General features: G+C 41.7%; 1 protein-coding gene across 4 annotated transcripts in view; it reads right to left on the bottom strand.

The window, feature by feature from the left end:
- TAX1BP1 (Tax1 binding protein 1) overlaps positions 1 to 24,357 on the bottom strand; it is a 102,900-nt gene that overhangs the window by 4,617 nt on the left and 73,926 nt on the right. For all 4 annotated transcript variants that reach the window (XM_056519858.1, XM_056519859.1, XM_056519857.1 and 1 more), the window contains exons 9-17: positions 22,716 to 22,964; positions 21,591 to 21,740; positions 20,673 to 20,760; positions 18,922 to 19,040; positions 17,761 to 17,886; positions 11,667 to 11,762; positions 10,762 to 10,942; positions 10,433 to 10,584; positions 1,923 to 2,008 (exon numbers count right to left, since the gene is read on the bottom strand). In XM_056519858.1, the coding sequence (XP_056375833.1) occupies positions 1,923 to 2,008; positions 10,433 to 10,584; positions 10,762 to 10,942; positions 11,667 to 11,762; positions 17,761 to 17,886; positions 18,922 to 19,040; positions 20,673 to 20,760; positions 21,591 to 21,740; positions 22,716 to 22,964 (1,247 nt within the window). The remainder of the gene's footprint in view (positions 1 to 1,922; positions 2,009 to 10,432; positions 10,585 to 10,761; positions 10,943 to 11,666; positions 11,763 to 17,760; positions 17,887 to 18,921; positions 19,041 to 20,672; positions 20,761 to 21,590; positions 21,741 to 22,715; positions 22,965 to 24,357) is intronic.

The raw sequence follows: 24,357 nt of genomic DNA, 5'->3' as shown, positions 1-24,357 counted from the left end.
TCATGCGGCAGCCGCAATGTGGAAATGTAGCCCCTCATCTCACATTTAGAGACCCTGAGTGATTTGGAGAACAGGCTCTTCTAACAAGATATTAATGTATTTTTTTTTCTTCTAACCCACATGTACAGTATCCTGCGCATATTTTATGCTGCAGAGTTCATTGTCAACATATTGACTGAACACTGCTTCAAATCCTACACATGATGCACACTACAGAATTTCAGCAACAAAGCTTTCCGCCGCTGAAATTCCTCTGCCAAAAGAATCAAGTGTTCATGTTCAACATGTTCAGGAATGAAAGAAAGAGATAATGTCATTTGTGTTAGTGTCATTAATATAAACTTTTGACATGTTGCCCAGACTTAACCAGTCCAGGACCAAGGACGTACAGGTACGCCCTCGAGCCCTGGTACTTAAAGGGGTATTCCGGTGCTTAAACATCTTATCCCCTATCCAAAGGATAGGGGATAAGATGTCTGATCGCAGGAGGTCCCGCCGCTGGGGACCCCCGTGATCTTGCACACAGCACCCCAGTTAAAATCAGTCCCCGGAGCATGTTCGCTCCGGGTCTGATTACCGGCGACCACGGGGCAGGCGGCGTGTGACGTCACAGCTGTCACAGCTGGATAGGGGATGAGATGTCTAAGCGCTGGAGTACCCCTTTAAGAACCAAGGGCGTACCTGTATGCCCTGGTCCAATTAACTGTGTTTAAAACGTTCTCATGAGCGGAGAACAGATTAAATCCGGTGGGCCCTGGTTGCTACGGGAAGCCAGGACTCACAGCTAATGCCAGGCACCGCCGATCAGGCCGATGCCTGGCATTAACCCTTTAGACGCTGCGATCAAAGTTGATCGCGGCGTCTAAAATGTAAGTGAAACTATCCCGGCAGCTCAGCGGAGCTGATCGGGACTATCTCGACAAAATCGCAATGTCCCGATCAGCTTACTGGACAAAGAGAGGGTCCTCACCTGCCTCTTCGTCGTCCGTTCAGCGATCTGCTGCTCCATGCCAGCAGAGTGCCGAGAACACTGATCAATGATATGCTATGGCATTGCATTGATCAGTGTATGCAATCAAAATTACATGGTATAGCCCCCTAAGGGGGCAAAAAAAAAAAGTTTATACAAAGTACAATTGGTGGCGCAAAAAAACCCAAGCTATATGGGTCTGTATGAACAAAATTTAAAGCGGTATGAAAGCAGTAGGAGAAGAGGAAAAAATAAAAGTGCAAAAACAAAAATTGGCCTAGCCCAGGGTCCAACAAACATTTTTGTTCCGAACGCTGGGTGCAGGCTATGTGGGTCGTGACATCACGGCCACGCCCCCTAGTGACGACATGCCATGTCCCCTCAATGCAAGTCTATGGGAGGGGGTGTGGCAGCTGCCACGCCCCTCCCATAGACTTGCATTGAGTGGACGTGGCATTACGTCACTAGCGGGCGTGTGCATGACGTCACGACCCCCATAGCCCGCACCCAGCATTCGGAACAAAATGTTTTGGACACTGGAGCTGTGGAGTACCCCTTTAAGGTGAAAATGGGCTTGGTCCTTAAGGGGTTAAACAAGCTGTGACCGTGATTATTAGCCAGGTGAAAGACACAGCAGAAAGCGCTTCACGCTCTAGCTATCAGTCATATCTGACTTTTTAACTGACTCTATAGAGTGGGTGGGCGCTGCCGTGCACATCAGCCTACTAGACCGGACCAGGTCTCACTCCTAAGACCTGCTGCAATCGTGAATAATAAACTTCTGGAAAACATGCCAAAAGTTTACATTATTGAAAAACGCTTCAATAATACATAGAGGATGGCTGCATGCAGAGATTTGAAGTTGAATGCATGTGATGTTATAAATAACACAATACATGTAGGAAATACCCAGTGTACACAGGATAAACACATAAAACTTATTAAAAAATACCTTGGATCAAAGCAAAATCCAGACTGATCCTGTCCCAGAAAGCTTGGGGGATCTTGGTCCAGTTGTAAAGCCACATTATCATCATCCTGCAACACAAAAAGTAAGGGCTGCAGTAGGGAGCATTATACAATCTATAGGTTATCTCATCACAAACCCTGTTTGTTGTCACTGGCCCATCCGGAGTGTAATCTTACATGACAACCATTGCAGTTTATAGATGATATCTATTTAGCACTAAAAGGTAAGAAATGGCACAATACATAAAGGGCTATAGAATATGGGCTCTATAAACACAAAAATATATTAGCACTTATTTGGGGCAATAAAGGGATTTATCTTGGCTTTCTTCAGACTTATCACTGTTGTGGTCCCATCGGAATACTGTAGTCTGCTGTGCTATACTGCCCAAAAAGTAAAACTTGACAGATCCATTGGGATCAGCTTCTGAACAGATCTGTCTTGGAGGCCCCTCAGACTGAGGCCGCATTTACATGTGCGTTATAATAATGCCATGTTTGTGTCCAATTTGTGGATGCAAGTCAGCAAGCCAAGAGAGCCGAAATGAAAGCATAGTAAACACCCCAAAACCGAGGACCTCCAAATGTTGCAGGCATGGACAGCTGTTGGATGTCTGGGCATGCTGAGCGTTGTAGTTTGCAAACAGCTGAAGGTCCAGAGTTTGGAGGCCCATGTACTATAGGGTTCAGTCCACTGCAGATTTGCAGAACTTTGAGCATGCTGGGAGTTGCAGTTTTGCATCATCTGGAGGTCCAGTGACATATCATTCCGGAATCCTAACACTGCTAAAGCACCAGGACATGGTGTTATAGCAACAGGATGGCAGAAGCTCCAGGAGTAGAAAGGATTTGAGATTGGCATGTAAATCATGCCACCAACAAGACACCTCAAGCACCGTCCACAAGTAACATTTCTGGTGTGCCCCTGCTCCAATATATTTATCTAGACCCAGTTGCTTAGTGTTATATCAGTTCCCCAACCAGCACAAACGTTAGTCACGCCATGATGTTTCCATAGCACAGTCTGTACAGTACTAGTTAATTTGGATATCCCTGCAGCAAGGCCACCTTTCGAAATCGTGAGAAAATCTGAGAGAATCTCAAGCACTTCGGCTGTCATTCCATTGTCTTTCACCCATGGGTGAAATTTCGTAGCTCCATAAAAACAGCAAATAAACAATAAAGCAAATGATTCTAATAGTCGCCTGTCATCAACTAAGGACAGGGCTACACCGGGCAGAAATGTGAAGAATGTGGAATACAAGAGCAGAGCAAATCAATCCATGTCAGGAGACGCTGTAATCCGCCAGCGTCCCTGTGGAATTTGTATTAAAAAGGAGCAAACCGCTAAATAATCTTCTATCATATCTCCTTGTAATTTGTGTATAAATAAGAGGCGATCACTTCCAACACCTCGAGTGGAGCAGCTGACAAGGGAGTCATAGAGATGAGTGATGTGTACATGGAGATCTAGGCAGCCAAGCATGTCACCGGTGTCTCCCCGCACTCAGGCGCATCACTTAAATTGCCCTGTCAGGCGCAGGCTACATCACATCATCAGCCCTGTCAGCCGCGCGTCTGTATCACCAGCACTAACAACACAAATATATCCGCAGTGCGCTCAAGAGTATCGTGCCCATCACAGGAAACCGTGCCACACGCCTGGAAGGGCTCCAGCACAGGATGCCATTCATCGAAAACACTCCTAAGGAAAGGAAAGGGTCAGGAACAATAGAATAATAGATAGATGACATGTTCAACTCTTCCCCACATCAGAGGGGTTAACCTATTTGCATCCATAATAAGATGATGTGCACCTTCTGCTCACATGTGTAGTCTATGCTTTATGATGTGCATACAATGGCGCAGTTAGAGAGTTATCTTACCTCCTCCCCTGCTCGGTGCTCAGTCTGTCTGGTTGCAGTAATCTGGCGCTCCATAGACTTATAATGGAGCCAGTCTCCTGCAATAAGTCAGGGCAAGCGCCGAGTCGGGGAGTGAAGTGCACAGCAGCATGCTTCTCCTGGCTATAGCTAGAGCAGTGTTTCCCAACCAGGCACCCGGGTTGGAAAGCACTGGTCTAGAGAGCCCAGCGATCTTAAAGGGGTATTCCAGGCAAAAACTTTTTTATACAACAGCTGGAGGCACGCTGGTTGGGAAACACAGGGCTAGCCAATAGAAGACTACAATTGGGCCAATTAAATCAGTGGGGTCTGTGCACGGATACATCGGTATCCTATTCTGCTGCTGTCTCTGTGCCCTGGAGGGCACAAATGTGATGTGAACACGTCTTAACTTAATGCTGTACTCTACAAACAATGCTTCAGACAGCCTGGAAGCGCAGCACATGGGAATTGTCTGTCCTAGCAGAGGGGACAATTCACTGGTAAACCCCCTGTATTACTGTGCCACATTCACGGATTTCTTTACCATACAGTGTGCACCACAGATATAAATTTGGGCCATCTTCTGCCTTTCAGATCTAGTTATTAAGCATTACTGTAATTTATATAAACCTATGACCTGTCAAATATTAAAGGGCATTATCCAAGAAAAAACTTTTAATATATATCAACTGGCTCCAGAAAGTTAAACAGATTTGTTAATTACTTCTATTAAAAAATCTTAATCCTTTCAGTACTTATGACCTTCTGAAGTTAAGGTTGTTCTTTTCTGTCTGTCTAAGTCCTCTCTGATGACACGTGTCTCGGGAACCGCCCAGTTTAGAAGAGGTTTGCTATGGGGATTTGCTTCTAAACTGGGCAGTTCTCGAGACAGGTGTCATCAGAGAGCACTTCGACAGAAAAGAACAACCTTAACTTCAGAAGCTCATAAGTACTGAAAGGATTAAGATTTTTTAATAGAAGTAATTTACAAATCTGTTTAACTTTCTGGAGCCAGTTGATATATAAAAAAAAGTTTTTTCCTGGATAACGCCCTATAATATTTGACAGGTCATAGGTTTATATAAATTACAGTAATGCTTAATAACTAGATCTGAAAGGCAGAAGATTGCCCAAATTTATATCTGTGGCGCACACAGTATGGTAAAGAAATCAGTGAATGTGGCACAGTAATACTAGGACAGACAATTCCCATGTGCTGTGCTTCCAGGCTGTCTGAAGCATTGTATGTAGAGTACGGTATTAAGTTAAGACGTGTTCACATCACATTTTTGCCCTCCAGGGCACAGAGACAGCAGCAGAATAGGATACCGATGTATCCGTGCACAGACCCCACTGATTTAATTGGCCCAATTGTAGTCTTCTATTGGCTAGCCCTGTGTTTCCCAACCAGCGTGCCTCCAGCTGTTGCAAAACTACAACTCCCAGCATGCCTGGACAGCCAAGGGCTCCAAAACAAAAAAAATTAAGAATATTGGTGAAGTGAAATAGAAATAGTAAAAGATAATTTTGCAAGTTTGGTGGTTTTCTTTTTTACACCATTTACCTGGTGGTTGAGCGAACATGTTTTGATACTTTAGGCCGGCCTGATTACAGCAATAACAGATTTGTACAGTTTCCGTCATGTTTTACTAATTAAAAAAAAAAATTCTGAACGTTTTCAAATCTTTTTAATTGCCATTTTCTGACCCTTGTAGCTTTTCTTAAATTTTTGCATACGAGGTTGCACGAGGGCTAATTTTTTGAGCCAAAATCTGTTTTTTGTATCGGTACCATTTTGGTATTGATCTGATTTTTTCATCGCTTTTAACTTTTTTCTGGGATATTATAAAAATTTCAATTCTGCGTTTTTTTTTTTTATTACATTTACTGTACGGAATACATAATGTTATATTTTAATAGTTCATATAATTACACATGCAGCGATACCAAATACGTTTATTTTTATGTTTACATGTTTTTAGATAGGAAAGGGGGGGGGGAGATTTGAACTTTTAATATTGAAAGGGAGGGTTAATGTGTGTCTTTTAAACTTTTATTAAAACTTTTTTTATTTTATTTTTTACACACACTTTATCACATTTTAGTCCCTTAGGGGACTTTTAGGAGGAACCATTAGATTCCTCATACAGATCAATAGAGTTCTATTGAACTCCATTGGCCTGTGTGCTCTGCGATCCATTGATAGAGCCTGGTCCAGCCAGGCTCCATCAATGACAGAGCCACGGACACCAGGGAAGCAGAGGTAAGCCCACCGGCTACCTGTACAGAGGATCACCCCCCCCCCCCCCCCCCGCAATCATGCTGTGGGGGGGGGGGGGGGGAGAGAAGGGCGTGAAAAATTCACCTGCCCAGCGCCCGAAACTGCATGTCTTGGGCGTCGGGCGATAGTAATTCCACATCCCTGAGATAGATAGATATATATTGATTAGGACTGCGCGATATATCGCACTGGGGAACTGGGGGTAGTTAAGCATCAGGTTTTTTATGTTTCCATATTTCATCAATTGGGGAGATGTGACATCGGGTGAATATAACATGGGGGCGGGTGACATGAAATTGGGAAGATGTGACATGGGGTGAATATAACATGGGGGCGGGTGACATGAAATTGGGGAGATGTGACATGGGGTGAATATAACATGGGGGGGGGGTGACATGAAATAGGGGAGATGTGGACATGAAATTGGGGGGAAGGGGATGTGAAATAGGGGGATAAATGTGAAATGGTGGGGAATATAAAATTGAAGAATAGAAATTAAATGTGGGAGATTGAACATGAAATTTTGGTTTCACCAGCCCTTGAAAATCAGAATAAACCTTACCAGTTTCAGGTCAATTATTATTATCAAAATTACTTATATTTGCCAAATGGCAGAATAATGAGAGAGAATTTTATATATGATAATAATAAATATATACTGATATATGCACATACAAATATATTAATAAATGGAAAAAAAATTATATCTCTCTATCTATCTATACATACATACATACATACATACACACGCACGGATACACACTAATACATACAGCAGAGTCTATTTAATATGCAAGAGGGTAAAGCCCAGGTCGAGGAGAAATCCGGTGTTAATTAAAGTTCTCCGGCTGACTAGAAGGAAGAATCTCTTGTCAAGCACAATGTCTCTGGCGGGAATGGTATGAGACAATATGCAGAAAGCGAGGTGAAGGTGGGTGACATCTGCGAACAAACATTCTGGACCTTAATCCTGACAGGGAAGGAACCAGGACAGGCCTCCTAATTATCTTCAATCAAAAGACACCAAAAACCTGAAGGGCGGACAAAGAAATTGTTCCTTCATCTCTTACGGGGGCTGAATGCCAAGGCTATTATCAGAGCTGTCTGAGCACTTATCAGCTTCTGCAAAGGTTAATAGCAATTAAACGCAGCAAACTAGACTAAATGAGGAACAGGTCATGGTACCACTGTACTGCAAAGAGCAAAGTATTCAGCACATAAGTATTCCTCATCAGGTGTATTTTGCTAAGATCAAAAAAGGCCTCCAGTCTAAATGTAGAAGAGCAAATCTAAAAAACACACTGACATTTCAATTTAATTTAAGAAATCAAAAAGTGATCTCAATGTACCATGATGTACCATGTACTGCGGAGCCCGGGCGCCACCGCTATCAATTGTCTCTCTGCCACATGAGAGGTTATTCTGCTAATATAATTGTCACAGGGCTCAGTGAGTCTTTGTATTTGTTAAAAGGTGTCAAAATGTTGAAGAGGATAATCCAAGCCATGATTGTATCCACCATGACAGGAATAAAACCACTAATGTGATAAGGGCCTTTGGAAACTATACAGATAAACGTAGTCTAGTGCAGTGTTTCCCAACCAGGGTGCCTCCAGCTGTTCCAAAACTACAACTCCCAGCATGCCTGGACAGCTTTCGGCTGTCCAGGCATGCTAGGAGTTGTAGTTTTGCAACAGCTGGAGGCACCCTGGTTGGGAAACACTGGTCTAGTGACAGCAGAACGTAATTCTTCATCCATTACACCAGTGTTTCCCAACCAGGGTATCTCCAGCTGTTGCAAAACTACAATTTCCAGCATACCCGGACAGCCAAAGGTTGTCTGAGCATGTTGGTAGTTGTAGTTTTGCAACAGCTGGAGGCACTCAGGTTGGGAAAAACTGCCTAACACTATGGCCTGTTGATATATTCGCAAGGATGAGAAATATCCGCAGAGAGAAGCCAAGTGTCCCCTGCTTAGTTCTAGCAATGATGAGATGAGCGAACTTACAGTAAATTCGATTCGTCACGAACTTCTCGGCTCGGCAGTTGATGACTTTTCCTGCATAAATTAGTTCAGCTTCAGTCCTAGGAGACTCTTTCCTAGGAATGTATCCACCTTTTCCAGCCCACCGGAGTACCTGAAGGCTGAACTAATTTATGCAGGATAAGGCAACAACTGCCGAGCCGAGAAGTTCGTGACGAATCGAATTTACTGTAAGTTCGCTCATCTCTACTGAATAGCACAAGCAATGCCACCCCTGCCATGTTGTGTTCTTTCTTCTACAATCCTGGAGCAAATTATTAAATCTGGTCATTTGGTCTCCACATGGAAGATCACCCCTGCCATTACAGAAAGTAAGATTTATGTAAGGATAAAATGAGCCCCTGGACTGTTAACAAGCTTAGGTGATGCTGTAAAAGGAACAAAAAGCTTACAGTCATGGTTGTAAATGTTGGCACCCCTGACATTTTTCACAGAAAAGGATTGCAGTAACACATGTTTTGCTATACACAGGTTTATTCCATTTGTGTGTATTGGAACTAAACCAAAAAGGGAGGAAAAAAAGCTAATTTTTATAATGTCACCAAACTCCAAAAATGGGCTGGACAAAATTATTGGCACCCTTAACTGAAATCAGTCGCTTCCTATAACCATCAATAAGCTTCTTACACCTCTCAGCCAGAATGTTGGACCACTCTTCCCTTGTAAACTGCTCTAGGTCTCTCTTATTGGAAGGGCGCCTTTTCCCAAGAGCAATTTTAAAGGGGTACTCCGTTCCCTTGCTTTCAGAGCTCTGCTCCCCAGCGTCCGGAAATTATTGTTCCGAACGTTGTGTGTGCGGGATTCCGTGTTCAGGGCCGCCCCTCGTGACGTCACGCCCCCTCGTGAGGGCGAGCGCGACGTCACGAGGGCACTGAACACGGAAGCCCGCACACACATCGTTCGGAACAATAACTTCTGGATGCTGGGGAGCGGAGCTCTAAAAGCATGGGAACGGAGTACCCTTTTAAGATCTCTCCACAGGTGTTCAATGGGATTTAGATCTGGACTCATTGCTGGCCACTTCAGAACTCTCCAGCGCATTGTTGACATCCATTTCTGAGTGTTTTTTTTTTTACGTATGTCTGGGGTCATCGTCCTGCTTAAAGACCCAAGATCTCGGACACAAACCCAGCTTTCTGACACTGAGCTGTACAGTGCGACCCAAAATCCATTGGTAATCCTCAGATTTCATGATGCCTTGCACACATTCAAAGCACCCAGTGCCAGAGGCAGCAAAACAACCCCAAAACATCATTGAACCTCCACCATATTTCTCTGTAGGTACTGTGTTCTTTTCTTTGTAGGCCTCATTCCGTTTTCGGTAAACAGTAGAATGATGTGCTTTACCAAAAAGCTCTATCTTGGTCTCATCTGTCCACAAGATGTTTTCTCAGAAGGGTTTTGGCTTACTCAAGTTTATTTTGGCAAAATGTAGTCTTGCTTTTTTTATGTCTCTGTCAGCAGTGGGGTCATCCTCGGTCTCCTGCCATAGAGTTTCATTTCATCAAAATGTCGACTGATATTCAAGCTGTCCTGCAGGCTCAGGGAGCATCAGTGTCTGCGCGAACTATCTTTGGAACTTGTTTGGGGCTGCTTAACCACCATCCAGACTATCCTGCGTTGACACCTTTCATCAACTTTTCTCTTCCGTCCACGCCCAGGGAGATTAGCCACAGTGCCATGGGTTGGAAACTTCTTGATAATGTTGCGCACTGTGGACAAAGGCAAATCTAGATCTCTGGAGATGGACTTATAACCTTGAGATTGTTGATATTTTTCCACAATTTTGGTTCTCAAGTCCTCAACAGTTCTCTTCTCCTCTTTCTGTTGTCCATGCTTAGTGTGGCACACACAGACACACAATGCAAAGACTAAGTGAACTTCTCTCCTTTTTATCTGCTTTCAGGTGTGATTTTTATACTGCTCACACCTGTTACTTGCCCCAGGTGAGTTTAAAGGAGCGTCACATGCTTGAAACAATCTTATTTTTCCACAATTTGGAAAGGGTGCCAATAATTTTGTCCAGACCATTTTTGGAGTTTGGTGTGACATTATGCCCAATTTGCTTTTTTTTGGTTTAGTTCCAATACACAAAAAGGGAACAAACATGTGTATAGCCAAAAATGTTTTACTGCAATCCTTTTCTGTGAGAAATACTTCATTTTCTTAAAAAATTTCAGGGGTGCCAACATTTACGGCCATGACCGTATACTTGATATGTACATAAACCAGCTGGGTAGGACAAATAAGAATATAAAAGCTACAGAGAAGTAGAAACCTACCTGATTATTCTCATCAGGATCTTCCAAACCATCTGGCCGGGTAAGGTTCCTAGCGGGCTGACTGCAGACCACCTTGTCTACCAGGCCCCATGAAGGTGGCCTCGCTGGAGGTCCCTGCACTTCATCTGCATTGAAAGCTCCATCTGCACCATCTAATTTATTACAAGAATAGACAAATGATTTATTACCAGGCTGTGGGTTTCATTTATCAACCTATTTCTAGTCAGACATTTTGGTTCCATATGAATTTGGCTATTAATGGTCAGTTTGCATGCGACTTAATGTGTGCCCTGACTCCTCCCACTTGACTAATAAGATGTATCACTCACCTCTGGTTGTCTGTGCTGCATAAGGATTTCCAAACTGCAGTACTGGAGGTTGTATTGGGATTACAGGAACTTCCCGATGTTCTTCACAATACGGATTAAAGAACTGCAGGCCCTGTGGGATGGTGCCTGGTAACGCGTGATTACTTGCTGCCCTGGCTGACAGTCTTTGCAAATGAACTTCCTATTAGGAAAGATGCCAGCAAAAGAGTAACATTATTATTTATTGTCAAGAATGGTGATGTATGTAAAGACATTAAAACCTAAGAATGTGCATTTCACACACTGGGACCTTTTGCAGATCTGGAAATATGTATGTAGGAAACATCCCGAAAGAGACCTCTCTCTACATTAGTGACCAAGGCCTATACAAGAGGAGTTACAGATTAGTCAGAATAAGCAGCTGACAGGTCCTCTTCAAGGGGTTATCCTGGCTATAAAGAATGATGCCCTATCCTGAGTAGGCCAGTGTTTCCCAACCAGGGTGCCTCCAGCTGTTGCAAAACTACAACTCCCAGCATGCCCGGACAGCCTTTGGCTGTCCGGGCATGCTGGGGGTTGTAGTTTTGCAACAGCTGGATGCACTCTGGTTGGGAAACACTGGAGTAGGCTATGAGTTTTTGACTTGACAGCCTCCTTCCTATCGAATATAGATAGGCTACCATGAAGATCGTTCATCGTGTCATCAATCCCCTTCAATAAGATACGTTTCTACCTGGAGGAACATAGCATTTTTTCCCCTATTTGTGTCTTAATATCTAGCCAATAATTCGGAATGTTTAATGATCAGGCAGCTGTCAGGTTTCCTAAGGTCATATTAGAGGAATTGTACTCTCTGGAGAAAAAGGAAACTAAATGAAGACAACCTGTTCTGTAAGTTTATTTTACATTGTGCTGTTTGTTCTTACCTTTAGGTCATTCTCCAGTTTACTCTTTTCGCTCAGCAGCACTTCTACATGGCAAGTCAGCTCTGAGATTTCCCGATCTTTCTCCGCCGACTGGATCTGTGGAAACATGAAGATTGCAGATACTTGTAATATATAAAGGTAACTTCTTTCACCGTTCTCTCCATTCCACTCTCCATGGCCAAGTATCGTCTTTGAGCCCTGCCTTGCTATATCCACCATTCGGTTTCCCAGGAAAAAACCTAGTCTGCTGCATTTCCCCTGCACTTTATCCAATTACACCTCTGTCCTCCTCACCCCACGTCTACTTTCTGCCTTTGAGTCTAGACTTACACCGGGGCTCATACCACCCATGTGTGATCTCTGACTACATATATGCGAGTAGCGCACAGAGGTGGGATAAATAGCGATTAGTAGGTCACGGAGAAGCCCATAAACCACCATACACTCTAAAGTAGAGCGTTGGACCATTAATAAGAAAATCAAAGTAAATGGCTACAATTTTTCATGACATGACACATTTCATTTGTGCTCCACTTTCAGAACAAAATGTCATCTGTTTGAGGATCGAAGTTCTCTACAGCAATGGGTGACTAGTTCTCAGGGCTGACATGCTATAAAATAAAACCCTAAAGTCAGAGGTTAAAACATATCCCAGCAGCCATATTTCACTCATAGGCAGATTTAGGATGCATGGCTGCCTTCCCTGCACTGAGTGTCTTATCAGTGTCAAACACTAAGGAAACCTTGATGCTTACATCTGGGAGAGCCCAATATATCTTCTGATCTGACTTCACTGAAGAACAAAAAAAAAAAACCTTTGCCTGACAGTCAATGGAGGATGATTTAAAGGCTATGGACATACGTGTTTTTCTACAGGAGGTATTTACTATATGCTTACACATTGTTTCATTAAAAACCAATTGTAAATACAGTGGTCCCTCAAGTTACAATATTAATTGGTTCCGGGACGACCATTGTATGTTGAAACCATTGTATGTTGAGACCAGAACTCTATGGAAACCTGGTAATTGGTTCTGAAGTCACCAAAATGTCACCCAAACAATAGGAAAATGTGAGGAATAAGGAAAAAGAAGTAGATAACTAATATAGATAAATCCTTACATATAAAAGTAAGAAAAAGCTGCTGGGAGCTGTAAATCACTGTCTATGTCAGTGTTTACCAACCAGGGTACCTCCCGCTGTTGCAAAACTACAACTCCCAGCATGCCCGGACAGCCAACGGCTGTCCGGGCATGCTGGGAGTTGTAGTTTTGCAACAGCTGGAGGCACCCTGGTTGGGAAACAATGGTTTAAGTAGAGGACAGGAGCTTCTTCAGGGTCCTATACAGTACACACAGAGTCCCAAATGGAGCCGCCCTTACCTGGTGTCCAAAGGAGCAGCTAACCCTGGCACAGGTAAGGAGTAGTACAGAACTTGTAGTTCCTCCCTGTACTGTAGGGGGCGCTACCAGACAGCCATTCAGTGCTTGCACCTCAGTAATACAGGTGATTTACCAGTGAATGCCCATTCTGATTGGTCAGTTCTTTCAGCCATTGACACATTTCACAGATCTGGACTGTCTGTACATTGTATGTTGAGTCTGGTTTCAAGTTACAATGGTCCAGAAAAAAACATTCTATGTTGAAACTATTATATGTTGAGGCCATTGTAAGTTGAGGGATCACTGTATATGTTTTATATATTTTTTTTATTCTGCAACTGGTATGTATTTCAATATACTGCAAGCTGTTCGATTCTATTCACTCTCTTTTCTGACGGCTGGTGCACTGTCTACGCTCTCCTGAACACACATCTATGCCCAAATCTAATCAAACAAAATAGAAACCAACTCTAGTCAATAAGTCCTGAGCCAAGATGAGTGTTCAGTAGAGGACAGAGAGAGGCTGGAGACTGAGCCTTCAGAAAGTCAGCTATTGGGACAGACTGAATAGAATCCAGCAGCTTGCAGTTTACTGTACAGTAATCTATGCAAGCTGCAGTAAAAAAAAAAAAAAAAAAAGTTAGCATTTTATACAGTCATGGCCGTAAATGTTGGCACCCCTGAAATTTTTTTTGAAAATGAAGAATTTCTCACAGAAAAGGATTGCAGTAACACGTTTTGCTATACACATGTGTATTCCCTTTGTGTGTATTGGAACTAAACAAAAAAAAAAAAAAAAAAAAGGAGGAAAAAAAGCAAATTGGACATAATGTCACAGCAAAGTCCAAAAATGAACTGGACAAAATTATTGGCATCCTTAACTTAATATTTGGTTGCACCATACTTGGAAAAAATAACTGAAATCAGTCACTTCCTATAATCATCAATAAGCTTCTTACACCTCTCAGCTGGAATGTTGGACCACTCTTCCTTTGCAAACTGCTCCAGGTCTCTCTTATTGGAAGTGCACCTTTTCCCAACAGCAATGTTAAGATCTCTCCACAGGTGTTCAATGGGCTTTAGATCTGGACTCATTGATGGTCACTTCAGAACTCTCCAGCGCTTTGTTGCCATTTCTGGTTGCTTTTTTTGACGTATGTTTGGGGTCATTGTCCTGCTGGAAAACCCAAGATTTCGGATGCAAACCCAGCTTTCTGACACTGGGTTGGACAGTGCAACCCAAAATCCGTTGGTAATCCACAGAGGTCATGATGCCTTGCACACATTCAAGGCACCCAGTGCCAGAGGCATCAAAACAACCCCAAAACATCATTGAACCTCCACCATATTTCACTGTAGGTACTGTGTTCTTTTCTTTGTAGGCCTCATTCCATTTTCAGTAAACAGTAGAATGATGTGCTTTACCAAAAAGCTCTATCTTGGTCTCATCTGTCCACAAGACGTTTTACCAGAAGGATTGTAGTCTTGCTTTTTTTTATGTCTCTGTGTCAGTAGTGGGGTCCTCCTGGGTCTCCTGCCATAGCATTTCATTTCATTTAAATGTCGACTGATAATTTGCGCTGACACTGATGCTACCTGAGCCTGCAGGACAGCTTGAATATCTTTGGAACTTGTTTGGGGCTGCTTATCCACCCTCTGGACTTTCCTGCGTTGACACCTTTCATCAATTTTGCTCTTCCGTCCACGCCCAGGGAGATTGGTTGCAAACTTCTTGATAATGTTGCGCACTGTGGACAAAGGCAAATCTATATATCTGGAGATGGACTTGTAACCTTTAGATTGTTAATATTTTTCCACAATTTTGGTTCTCAAGTCCTCAAGACAGTTCTCTTCTCTTCTTTCTGTTGTCCATGCTTAGTGTGGCACACACAGACACACAATGCAAAGACTAAGTGAACTTCTCTCCATTTTATCTGCTTTCAGGTGTGATTTTTATATTGCCCACACTTGTTACTTGCCCCAGGTGAGTTTAAAGGAGCATCACATGCTTGAAACAATCTTATTTTTCCACAATTTTGAAAGGGTGCCAATAATTTTGTCCAGCCCATTTTTGGAATTTGGTGTAACATTATGTCCAATTTGCTTTCTCCCCCTCCTTTTTTGGTTTAGTTCCAGTACACACAAAGGGAAAAAACATGTGTATTGCAAAACATGTGTTACTGCAATCCTTTTCTGTGAAAAAAAAAAAACTTCCTTTTCTAGAAAATTTTTAGGGGTGCCAACATTTACGGCCATGACCACATGTATATATATATAAATATATATATATATACATACATACACACACACACACACATATATATCACTGAAACATACGTGTAAAAACAACAATGGCCGGCATTCATCATTGTGTTTACACTTTTTTTCAGTCTATATTTGGCGCTTTTTTGGCGTAAGTGTCCTTTTTTAGCACCTTTTTGTTTACACATTTTTGCTGATTCTGAGTTGCAATCAACTTATTTTGGCAATACACCTATAATATGGAGGGGTTTTATGAACTGCGCCTTTTCACAAAAACCACCAAAACTGTGCAAAACCGCCAGAAACGTACACCAGCCCAGACTTAGCTTAGCTTTTGGGTTTATGTGTAGAGTGAAATTTCAGAAAATGTGACCTGCACAAAATTCATCAAATGCTCTGCTACCATTTAATAAATCGGGTGCTCCTACACATTACCAGCACACACGCACAAATAAAAGTGTAGAAAAATGCTTCACTTACACCTACAATGTAAATGCCAGCCAAAATGTATACAAAAACAGTGTATAGAAAAAAAAATCACACTTTTAAAACCAAAATTGAGCAAATACATATATAGCAACGGTACAAGGCCAGCTTAGAAGTAATGAAAATATACTTCTCACAAACTGGAGCAGTAAGTGACAATATTGTTGCCGAAAATAGTAACCATTTATGAGTAACAAACAGATTTCAGCAAGCATAAGATAAATGCCTGTAGTAAGAAGGAGACAGAGGGAAAAAAAAGAAAAAGAAAAAAGGGGGTAAGGAGAAGAATGGAGGTTATGGAGGATGCAGAGTGTTACAAGATGGCAAGAGAAAAACTACGGAGCACTGGAGACACTACTAAAGATTGCATTATTATTTTTTTAGCTAAAACAAAATGTTTTGTATCACATAATGAAAAATGAATAAAAATACTGCAGCAGGTTTAGAATGTAATCGAGGTGAGTTTTTACATGGGCTTAAAAAATAAAAAAAAATTCCAATGCAATGACCTATTATAAGGGCATTATTAAATTTACCCCAATGCACTTATGAAAAATATACGGTTTATAGTTCTAGGGTAGACTAGATGGGCCATGCAGTCTTTTTCTGCCATCAAGCTATTTGTCTTAACCAGACGATGTGCATACAAATTAAACTTTAAAAGGAGTACTCCGCTGCTCATCGTTTGGAACAAAATGTTCCGAACGCTTAGAGCCGGGAGCTTGTGATGTCATAGCCCCGCCCCATTATGACATCACGCCCTGCCCCCTCAATGCAGGTCTATGGGAGGGGGCGTGGCGGATGCCACGCCCCCTCCCATAGACCTGCATTGAGGGGGTGGGGTGTGATGTCATGTTGGGGCGGAGCTATGAAGTTACAAGCTCCTGGCGCCAGCTCTAAGCGTTCGGAACATTTTGTTCCAAACGATGAGCAGCGGAGTACTCCTTTTAAAGTTTAATTTGTATGCACATCGTCTGGTTAAGACAAATAGCTTGATGGCAGAAAAAGACTGCATGGCCCATCTAGTCTAGTCACCCAAATAAAAACAGATACAATTCCCTTAAACTCAATTAAATTGTACAAACAAGACAATTTAGTAAAACAGTAAAATCTGAGCGTACAGCTTGTTGAATTATGTATTTGTGTCCACATAGGGTATGTACATACAAGATCAGTGTGTGCCCCATTTCTTTATTCGCTGCTATAAATCTGAGTCCAGACAAATTTTCCATGACATAGCAGAGTATTAAAGATGAATTATAGGATGTAGATTGTGCAAATGCACATAAGTCATTTAGGAAAAGCGGTGGAGGGTAATTTTTTTTTCGCCTGGAAAAAGGCTTGGATTTCACAGGTCTTGAGAGGTGGTTGTGATCATGTGAAACATTCCTCACCTTTTACTGAGCAGTCTCATAAGTAGGCGAGTAGATTTTCAGAACCATAAAGGCACATAATATCTCCCCAGTGCTACATTACATTGTGCTCCAACAAGCTTAACCTATTTGCCTTTTCCAGATCAGCCAAATTAATCTTCTTTAATACAAGTCCTGCCCTGTGTACATACAGTGTATCATAGGTGCTGACTGGCCTGAGCAATAGGTAAATAACTGGCTCAATGTCTCTATAGGAGAATGCAAAAAATAAATAAATCACAAGCACTTAATAAATTTGGTAACCATTGTGAGCAGTCTAGCCATGTCCCTTTAATGGTTATTTTTTCAAATGCATCGTACATGTTACAAAACAAGATGGCATGAGTCCTTAATAAATTTGGCAAATGCCACTTGCGCTATGAGACTTGTGCGCTCAAGTTAAATAGACATTGGGGCACATTAGTCAGATTAAAAGCTCTTCAAAACACAGGCAGAACCGGAAATACTTCACCGTACAAAGAAAATAGCTATAATCATATAATTGTGTCCACCTTAAACTGTAAGTCTAGGTTTTTGACTGTATAGTCTTACCTTATACTGATCCTCAAGGACAGCTAGCTGAAGTTTGATACTTTCATTAATTTTAAGTTGTTCCTTCCACTTTAACTCCATCTTGGCCACATCATCAGCATAAGCGCTGCTCTTTGCTTTTTCCTCCTAGGAGAGCAGAAAGGAAAAAAATATATTAGATGGATCATTCTTGTCTCAGGGGACTTTATTCGGTCAACCACTTACACAGGTACCATAAGGCAAATCGGCTGCCCACATGTAGAGGAAGCCATTACATTACATATTCTAATATGTCTGATTAAAGGAAGAACCAAGAATGACTAATGATGAACAGCCATGGATTTAAGTGGAGCCCTGGAGATGCAGTGTGCAAGAGAGAACTGCATTTTGTGTACCTGTGAGGCCTTATTCACACAGCAGTAATCCAAATTACATCTGTAAGTCCTGGCTGAACCACAGGTCATATGACCCAAACAAACAGCATCATAGAGATAATGGTGCAGTTCGCTCATCTTAGACTTGTGCCTTTAATAGAGATACTATAATGTAGAATTATTCTAGCAGTCTTAACAGGACCCTCAAACACCTTTCTAGCTGAAGTCCTGTGATTACAGCAGCCTCTGCACAGATTTAAAGGAGTACTGCAGTGCTTAAGTGTCTGATCTGTGCATCCCCCCCTCTCCATACAGCTCTATGGGAGAGGTGGGGATGCAAAAACGCTGCATCTCCGCCTCTCCCACAGATATAGATTGAGGGGCTGACACGCCTCCTTCACAGGAGAGCCGCGGCCCCGTACAGGAGATCGCGGGGGGGGTCCCAGCGTTTGGACTTCCCACAATCAGACACTTATCCCCTATCCTACAGATAGGGGATAAGTGTCTACCACTGCAGATCTCCTTTAAGCAAGCAGTCTCTGCTTTAAGACTGCAGCTACACCATGTCTGTGACAATGGCAGGCAATCATTTCCTGTTATTAAAAGAGGAGGTCTACTGCACACAGAGCAAAACTTTTAAAAAGACAGGCTTTACAACGTGATTGCATTGTGAAGTTTTTACTTTTTACCGGCAGTATGCTGCAAGATACCCACAGGTTTATAAAATGTAAAAAAATAGATATGTTATTGTTCTGTCATTCTAAACGGACTTGACTTCACTTGCCATCTCATATGGTGGACTACTTACAGCTAGCATTTGCTTGTATTTCCGATACTTTTCTGCTTTCTCAGCTATTTCTTTATTCATGTCTGCCACTTGTTCTTTGATGACAAATTCAGGAATAGAATGAGAAGAAAATGGACTCACTGTGGAATACAGAAAATGTTTAGTTATCCAGAATAATAATAATATGTGAAACGGAAAATTATATAAAACCCAATTTATATTGTTCTGCTATTTGATGGGCAACAGTAAACTGTACAAAAATGGCATCATCTGTCTAATAGTAGAGCAATGGGGGAAATCTCGTTCTTGTTCATAAAAGGATATGATTCTAGTAAAATAAACTAATCAGCCATAACATAAAACTACTGGCAGATGAAGCGAATTACATTTATTATCTAGTGGCAATAACACCTGTCCAGGCTTGAGATACAGAGGCAGCAAGGGAAGTAGTTTCTAGAAGTCATGACAACTGATGTGTTAAATGGTCTCCAGAGTCCTCATATCTCAATTCAATACAGCATTTTTGGGATGTACTCAAAAACAAGTCAGACCGAAAAGATTGACTGTTAATGTCTTGTTGTTCGATAATACAGAAAGACTTCAAAGGCTTTGTGGAATCCATGCTTAAATAAGTCAGAGCTGCTTTGGTGGCAAGAAGAAAACCAACACTATATTTGTTTTAATGTTATGGCTGATTGTATATATAGTAGGACATTATCTACCATATATACTAGAGTATAAGCCAACCAGAATATAAGACGCGGCCCCTAATTTCACCCCAAAAACCCAGGTAAAAGTTATTGACTCGACTATAAGCCTAGGGTGGGAAATACATCATCCCCCCCATGTCATCATCCAGACCCCCGTCATCATCACCGCCTGTCAATCCCTTCATCAGTGGTCTTCAACCTGCGGACCTCCAGATGTTGCAAAACTACAACTCCCAGCATGCCCGGGCAGCCATCGGCTGTCCGGGCATGCTGGGAGTTGTAGTTTTGAAACCTCTGGAGGTTCGCAGGTTGAAGACCACTGCGGCCTTAGTCGTCATCCAGACACCCCCAATAGTTTTCTACTTGCCTCTCCTCGGTGGGAAGGAAGGGTGAGCTGGTTCGGGCCATCTATGCTGCAGGGACCGTCCGGTGGGGAGGGTTAGTCGTTCCGGGCTGTCCATTTTCACCGGGGGGCCCTCTTCTCCGCGCTCTGAATAGTGACGTTGCCCTGACGACGACGCACAGGGACGTTCATGCGCGTCCCTGTGCGTCGTCGTCAAGGCAACGTCACTAGTCCGGGGCCGGAGAAGAGGGCCCCCCCCCCCGGTGAAAATAGACAGCCCAGAACAACTAAATCTCCCTACCGGATGGCCCGTCCAGCATAGATGGCCCGGACCAGCTCACCCTTCCTTCCCACCGATGACGGAGGCCGCAGTGGTCTTCAACCTGCGGACCCTCTAGAGGTTTCAAAACTACAACTCCCATGCTGGGAGTTGTAGTTTTGCAACATCTGGAGGTCCGCAGGTTGAAGACCACTGAAAGGGATTGACAGGCGGAGAGTTCACTCGAGTATAAGCCGAGGGGGGCGTTTTCGGCATGAAAAATTGTGCTGAAAAACTCGGCTTATACTCGAGTATCTACAGTATATCTATATATTGTGAAACTTCAGTAGAAAATGTACATTGGCACTAAGAATCACTGTAGTCTTCCTAATAATTAAAAATAATATTTATTTAAAAAAGTAATCCCTTGCAGACAGACTAAAAATAGAAACTAACCTACCTGGTGGAGTAAAATTTGGAACATCTGCAGCTGATGCCTCAGAAATCCCATACAGATCTGCGGTCTTTTGCTGACTTTCTGAAGCTTTCTGTTCCAAGGAAGAAAACGAAAACATTAAGCAAAATATGTAAGATGTATTAAGTAGATTTTACACTGAAATCTATATGTGAAGAATCAAAACGATTGCAAAAATGACAAGTCTTCTTTTTAACATAACAAAACTCAATGTAAAAGGCAAACACTAATCTAAACAACTTCTAAGGCTAGAAATCATGACCACCAGTAAAGTGCCCACAGACCCAAACAAAAGTGAGAACACACATGGAAAATTATATAAAGAAATATGAAAATTATAGAAATGTTATCAATAAATATTGCAGTTTTTACACTGGCAACTAGAGCGGACATTCCCTTTTTTTTTCCCCCAGCGTTACAGGCACAAGATATACAAAATCCTCTCAATATTAGCAGGTGGCAAGTTAATACAGCTATATTGTACTGCTGGAAGACTAGATAAGGCAGGATAGCAGCGTTTTAGATATACAGAAAAGGCACTTTGCACATGGGGGAGATGTATCAAAACCTGTGCAGGTGCCCATAGCTACCAATCAGATTGCATTTTTCATTTTTAAAAAGGCCTCTGAAAAATAAAAGCAGCGATATGATTGGTTGTGATGGGCAACTGCTCTACTCTTCACAGGTTTTGATAAATCTCCCCCATGGTCTCTGGTGAGGGTGCTGTATTTCATCACTTCCTGGAGACTGTAAAAATCTATGACATTCCTTTACCTACTGGCTCTCATTTATTTCAGCTGCCATAAAGCACACCCACCCTGCTGTACTATATAAAGAAAGAAGAGTGAGTCTCCAATATGGAAGTGTTTAATAATTAAAAAAAAAAAAAAAAAAAACACGTACAAGTTGATCTGTGAGTTTTACTACTTGTTTCTGAAGTTTCTGGCATTCCTTAAATTTTTCCTTATAGTGGTCGGCTGCCATTTGTAGTCTCAGCTTCAGGTCTTCAACCTCTTTGCGCAGTTCTTGCTCAACTCTACTGCTCTCCGTATCCTAAAGACAACATGTGAATTTTTCATGAATTTAAAGTAAATGGTGCAGAAGCATATGCATTGCTTACTTTTCTTCCTCAGTTGGAAACCACAAAAAAAAATCTATTATGTTTTGGGGATCTTAAGTCTTGCTCAATACTACAATCCCCAAAATGCATTGCTTTCCCAAACCAGAGCTGTTGCAGATTCTCATTTTACAGCAGACTATGACACAATCAATGAGGTTGCAGCACCTCTGCATTTATTCCCTGTCTGCTCTGCAGGTGGAATTGCTCTGCAAAAAGGAGCATGCTTAAAATACTGTTCTCTTAATGTCCCAATAAAGATATGTATGTATGTGACAGGGAGATGGTGATGTAGGCTGCAGGGGCTGGTAAGAGGTTGTGACATTACTCAGGGGGCAGAACTACAGCTCAAAGACAAGATTCAGCCATGTCTCCTGAGACAGCAGAGGATGATGCATTGCCTTGGGGGAGATAGAGGAGCCGGAGAGCTGAGAACAATAACGCACTGAAAATGAAAGAACTCCACAACTTCCTGTCAGGGGTAAATCCCATTAAAGCTTGCTGAGTCTTTCCTGACTTGTCTACATAGCTTAATTTTTTAGTCTGATTTTATAAATATCACACAATTGTATGGTCCTTTAAAAGGAATCTAATAAGGTATTCTGTATAACATAGGTGCCAAAAGGATAACATTCAAGACTTTCCTACAGGCCAAAATGGTTACCACATGTGTTAATTTGTAATACTGTCACACTAGAATTAGAAACGGGGTCTTGGTGCAAAGTGTAACATTTTAAAATCAGCAGAATATAGGCTGCTGTTTATGGCAGTCTAAAGCCTACCACTATATTAAATCCTACTTCTCTCAGACATTTACATTCTGGACTATTAAATTAAGATATATTTAAATGACACAAATGCAGAAAATACACCATACCCCAACTTAGATCATACTTATCAATGATCCTTACCTGATCCTTTCTTGAGGCCCTGTTAGAGATTGGTTGTCTATCCCGCAGACTGAGCTCAGCCAAAGCATTCGCAAGCTGCTTCTTCACACTTTCAGTCTCCAGGCGAGATGTATGAAGGTCACTCATAGTTTTATCACGTATATTTACTGCATCACTAAGCTCCTTGGACATTAAGGAAACCTCCTGTCTGCTGGCCTGATGATCATCCTCAATTTTACGAAGCTGTTGCTTTAAAAAGCGTATGTCTTCCTAGGATGGAAAGATCATATGGAAGAAATATATTAATGTTACATTATAGGGAAATTCCACAGGAAAAGAGGGTAAGTGTCTGATCGCTGAGGTCTGACCACTGAGACCCCCGCTATCTTCTTCCTGGTGCCCCACCTCTCCTCATGCAAAGAGCAACTTCCACTCAGTGCCTGATTAATGTTGACCACCACACAAAACAGAGGTCAATACATCCCATCTATGGGAGGTGCAGAGATGCGACAGATGCGCTCTCTCATAGAGATGCACAAAGGGGGCATGTCGACCACAGAGGGAAAGCAGATCATCATATTTATGGAAGATACACTAGCAGGCACAGAATGTTCCCTGGCCCATTAGAAATCACAGTACAGACCCTCTTATTTGGTACACATAATGAGGTTATATATTGTGGGATATCAGGGACTAATGATAAATGGGCACTCACACAAAAACAAATTTTTGCTATTGCACTCCTTTCTAATATACTTTGTTTAAAAAAAAAAATATATAGTTTTATATGTTTTATTTGTGTTTAACCCGTTAAGGACATTTTCACCTTAAGGACTCAAAACAATCTGTTTTTGCACTTTCGTTTTTTCCTCCTCACCTTCTAAAAATCATAACGTGTTAAATTTTGCACCTAATAAGGGCTTGTTTTTTGCATCACCAATTGTACTTTGTAATAACATTACTTATTTTATAACAATCTGCGTCGAAAAAAAAAAAAAAAAATTTAATTATTTGTGGGATGAAATGAAAAATAAAAAGTCATTTTGCAACTTTTGAGGGCTTCTGTTTCTATGCAGTGCACTTTTTGGTACAAAAATGACACCTTATCTATATTCTGTAGGTCCATATGGTTACAGGGATACCCAATTTATATAGGTTTTATAACTACATGCACCAAAATTTGTATGTTTAAAATTGTCATTTTCTGACCCCTATATAACTTTTTTATTTTTCTGCATACGGGGCAAGATCAGGGCTCATTTTTTGCTTTGTAGTCTGTAGTTTTTATCAGTACCATGTTTGTTTTGATGGGACTTTTTAATAGTTTTTTATGGTATATGAAGTGACCAAAAATTCACAATTTTGGAGTTTGGTATTTTTTTTGTGTGTACACCATCGACTGTGCGGTTTAACTAACCTAATATTTTAATAGTTCGGACATTTATGCACAAGGCGGTATCACGTGATTTTTTTTCTTTAATACATTATTTTATTTAAAAAACTGGGAAAAGGGGGGTGATTCAAACTTATATTGGGGGGCGGGGTACTTATTCACATGTATTTATTTATTTATTTATTTTTTAACACTTTATACTTTTTTACCATAGCATTGATCAGTGTTATCGGCGCTCTGCTTCTCCAGCCTGCTGAGGCATGGAGCTGT

Source organism: Hyla sarda, chromosome 5, assembly GCF_029499605.1.
Source record: "Hyla sarda isolate aHylSar1 chromosome 5, aHylSar1.hap1, whole genome shotgun sequence".
NCBI lineage: Eukaryota > Metazoa > Chordata > Amphibia > Anura > Hylidae > Hyla > Hyla sarda.
This window is presented reverse-complemented; position numbering and strand designations above follow the sequence as displayed.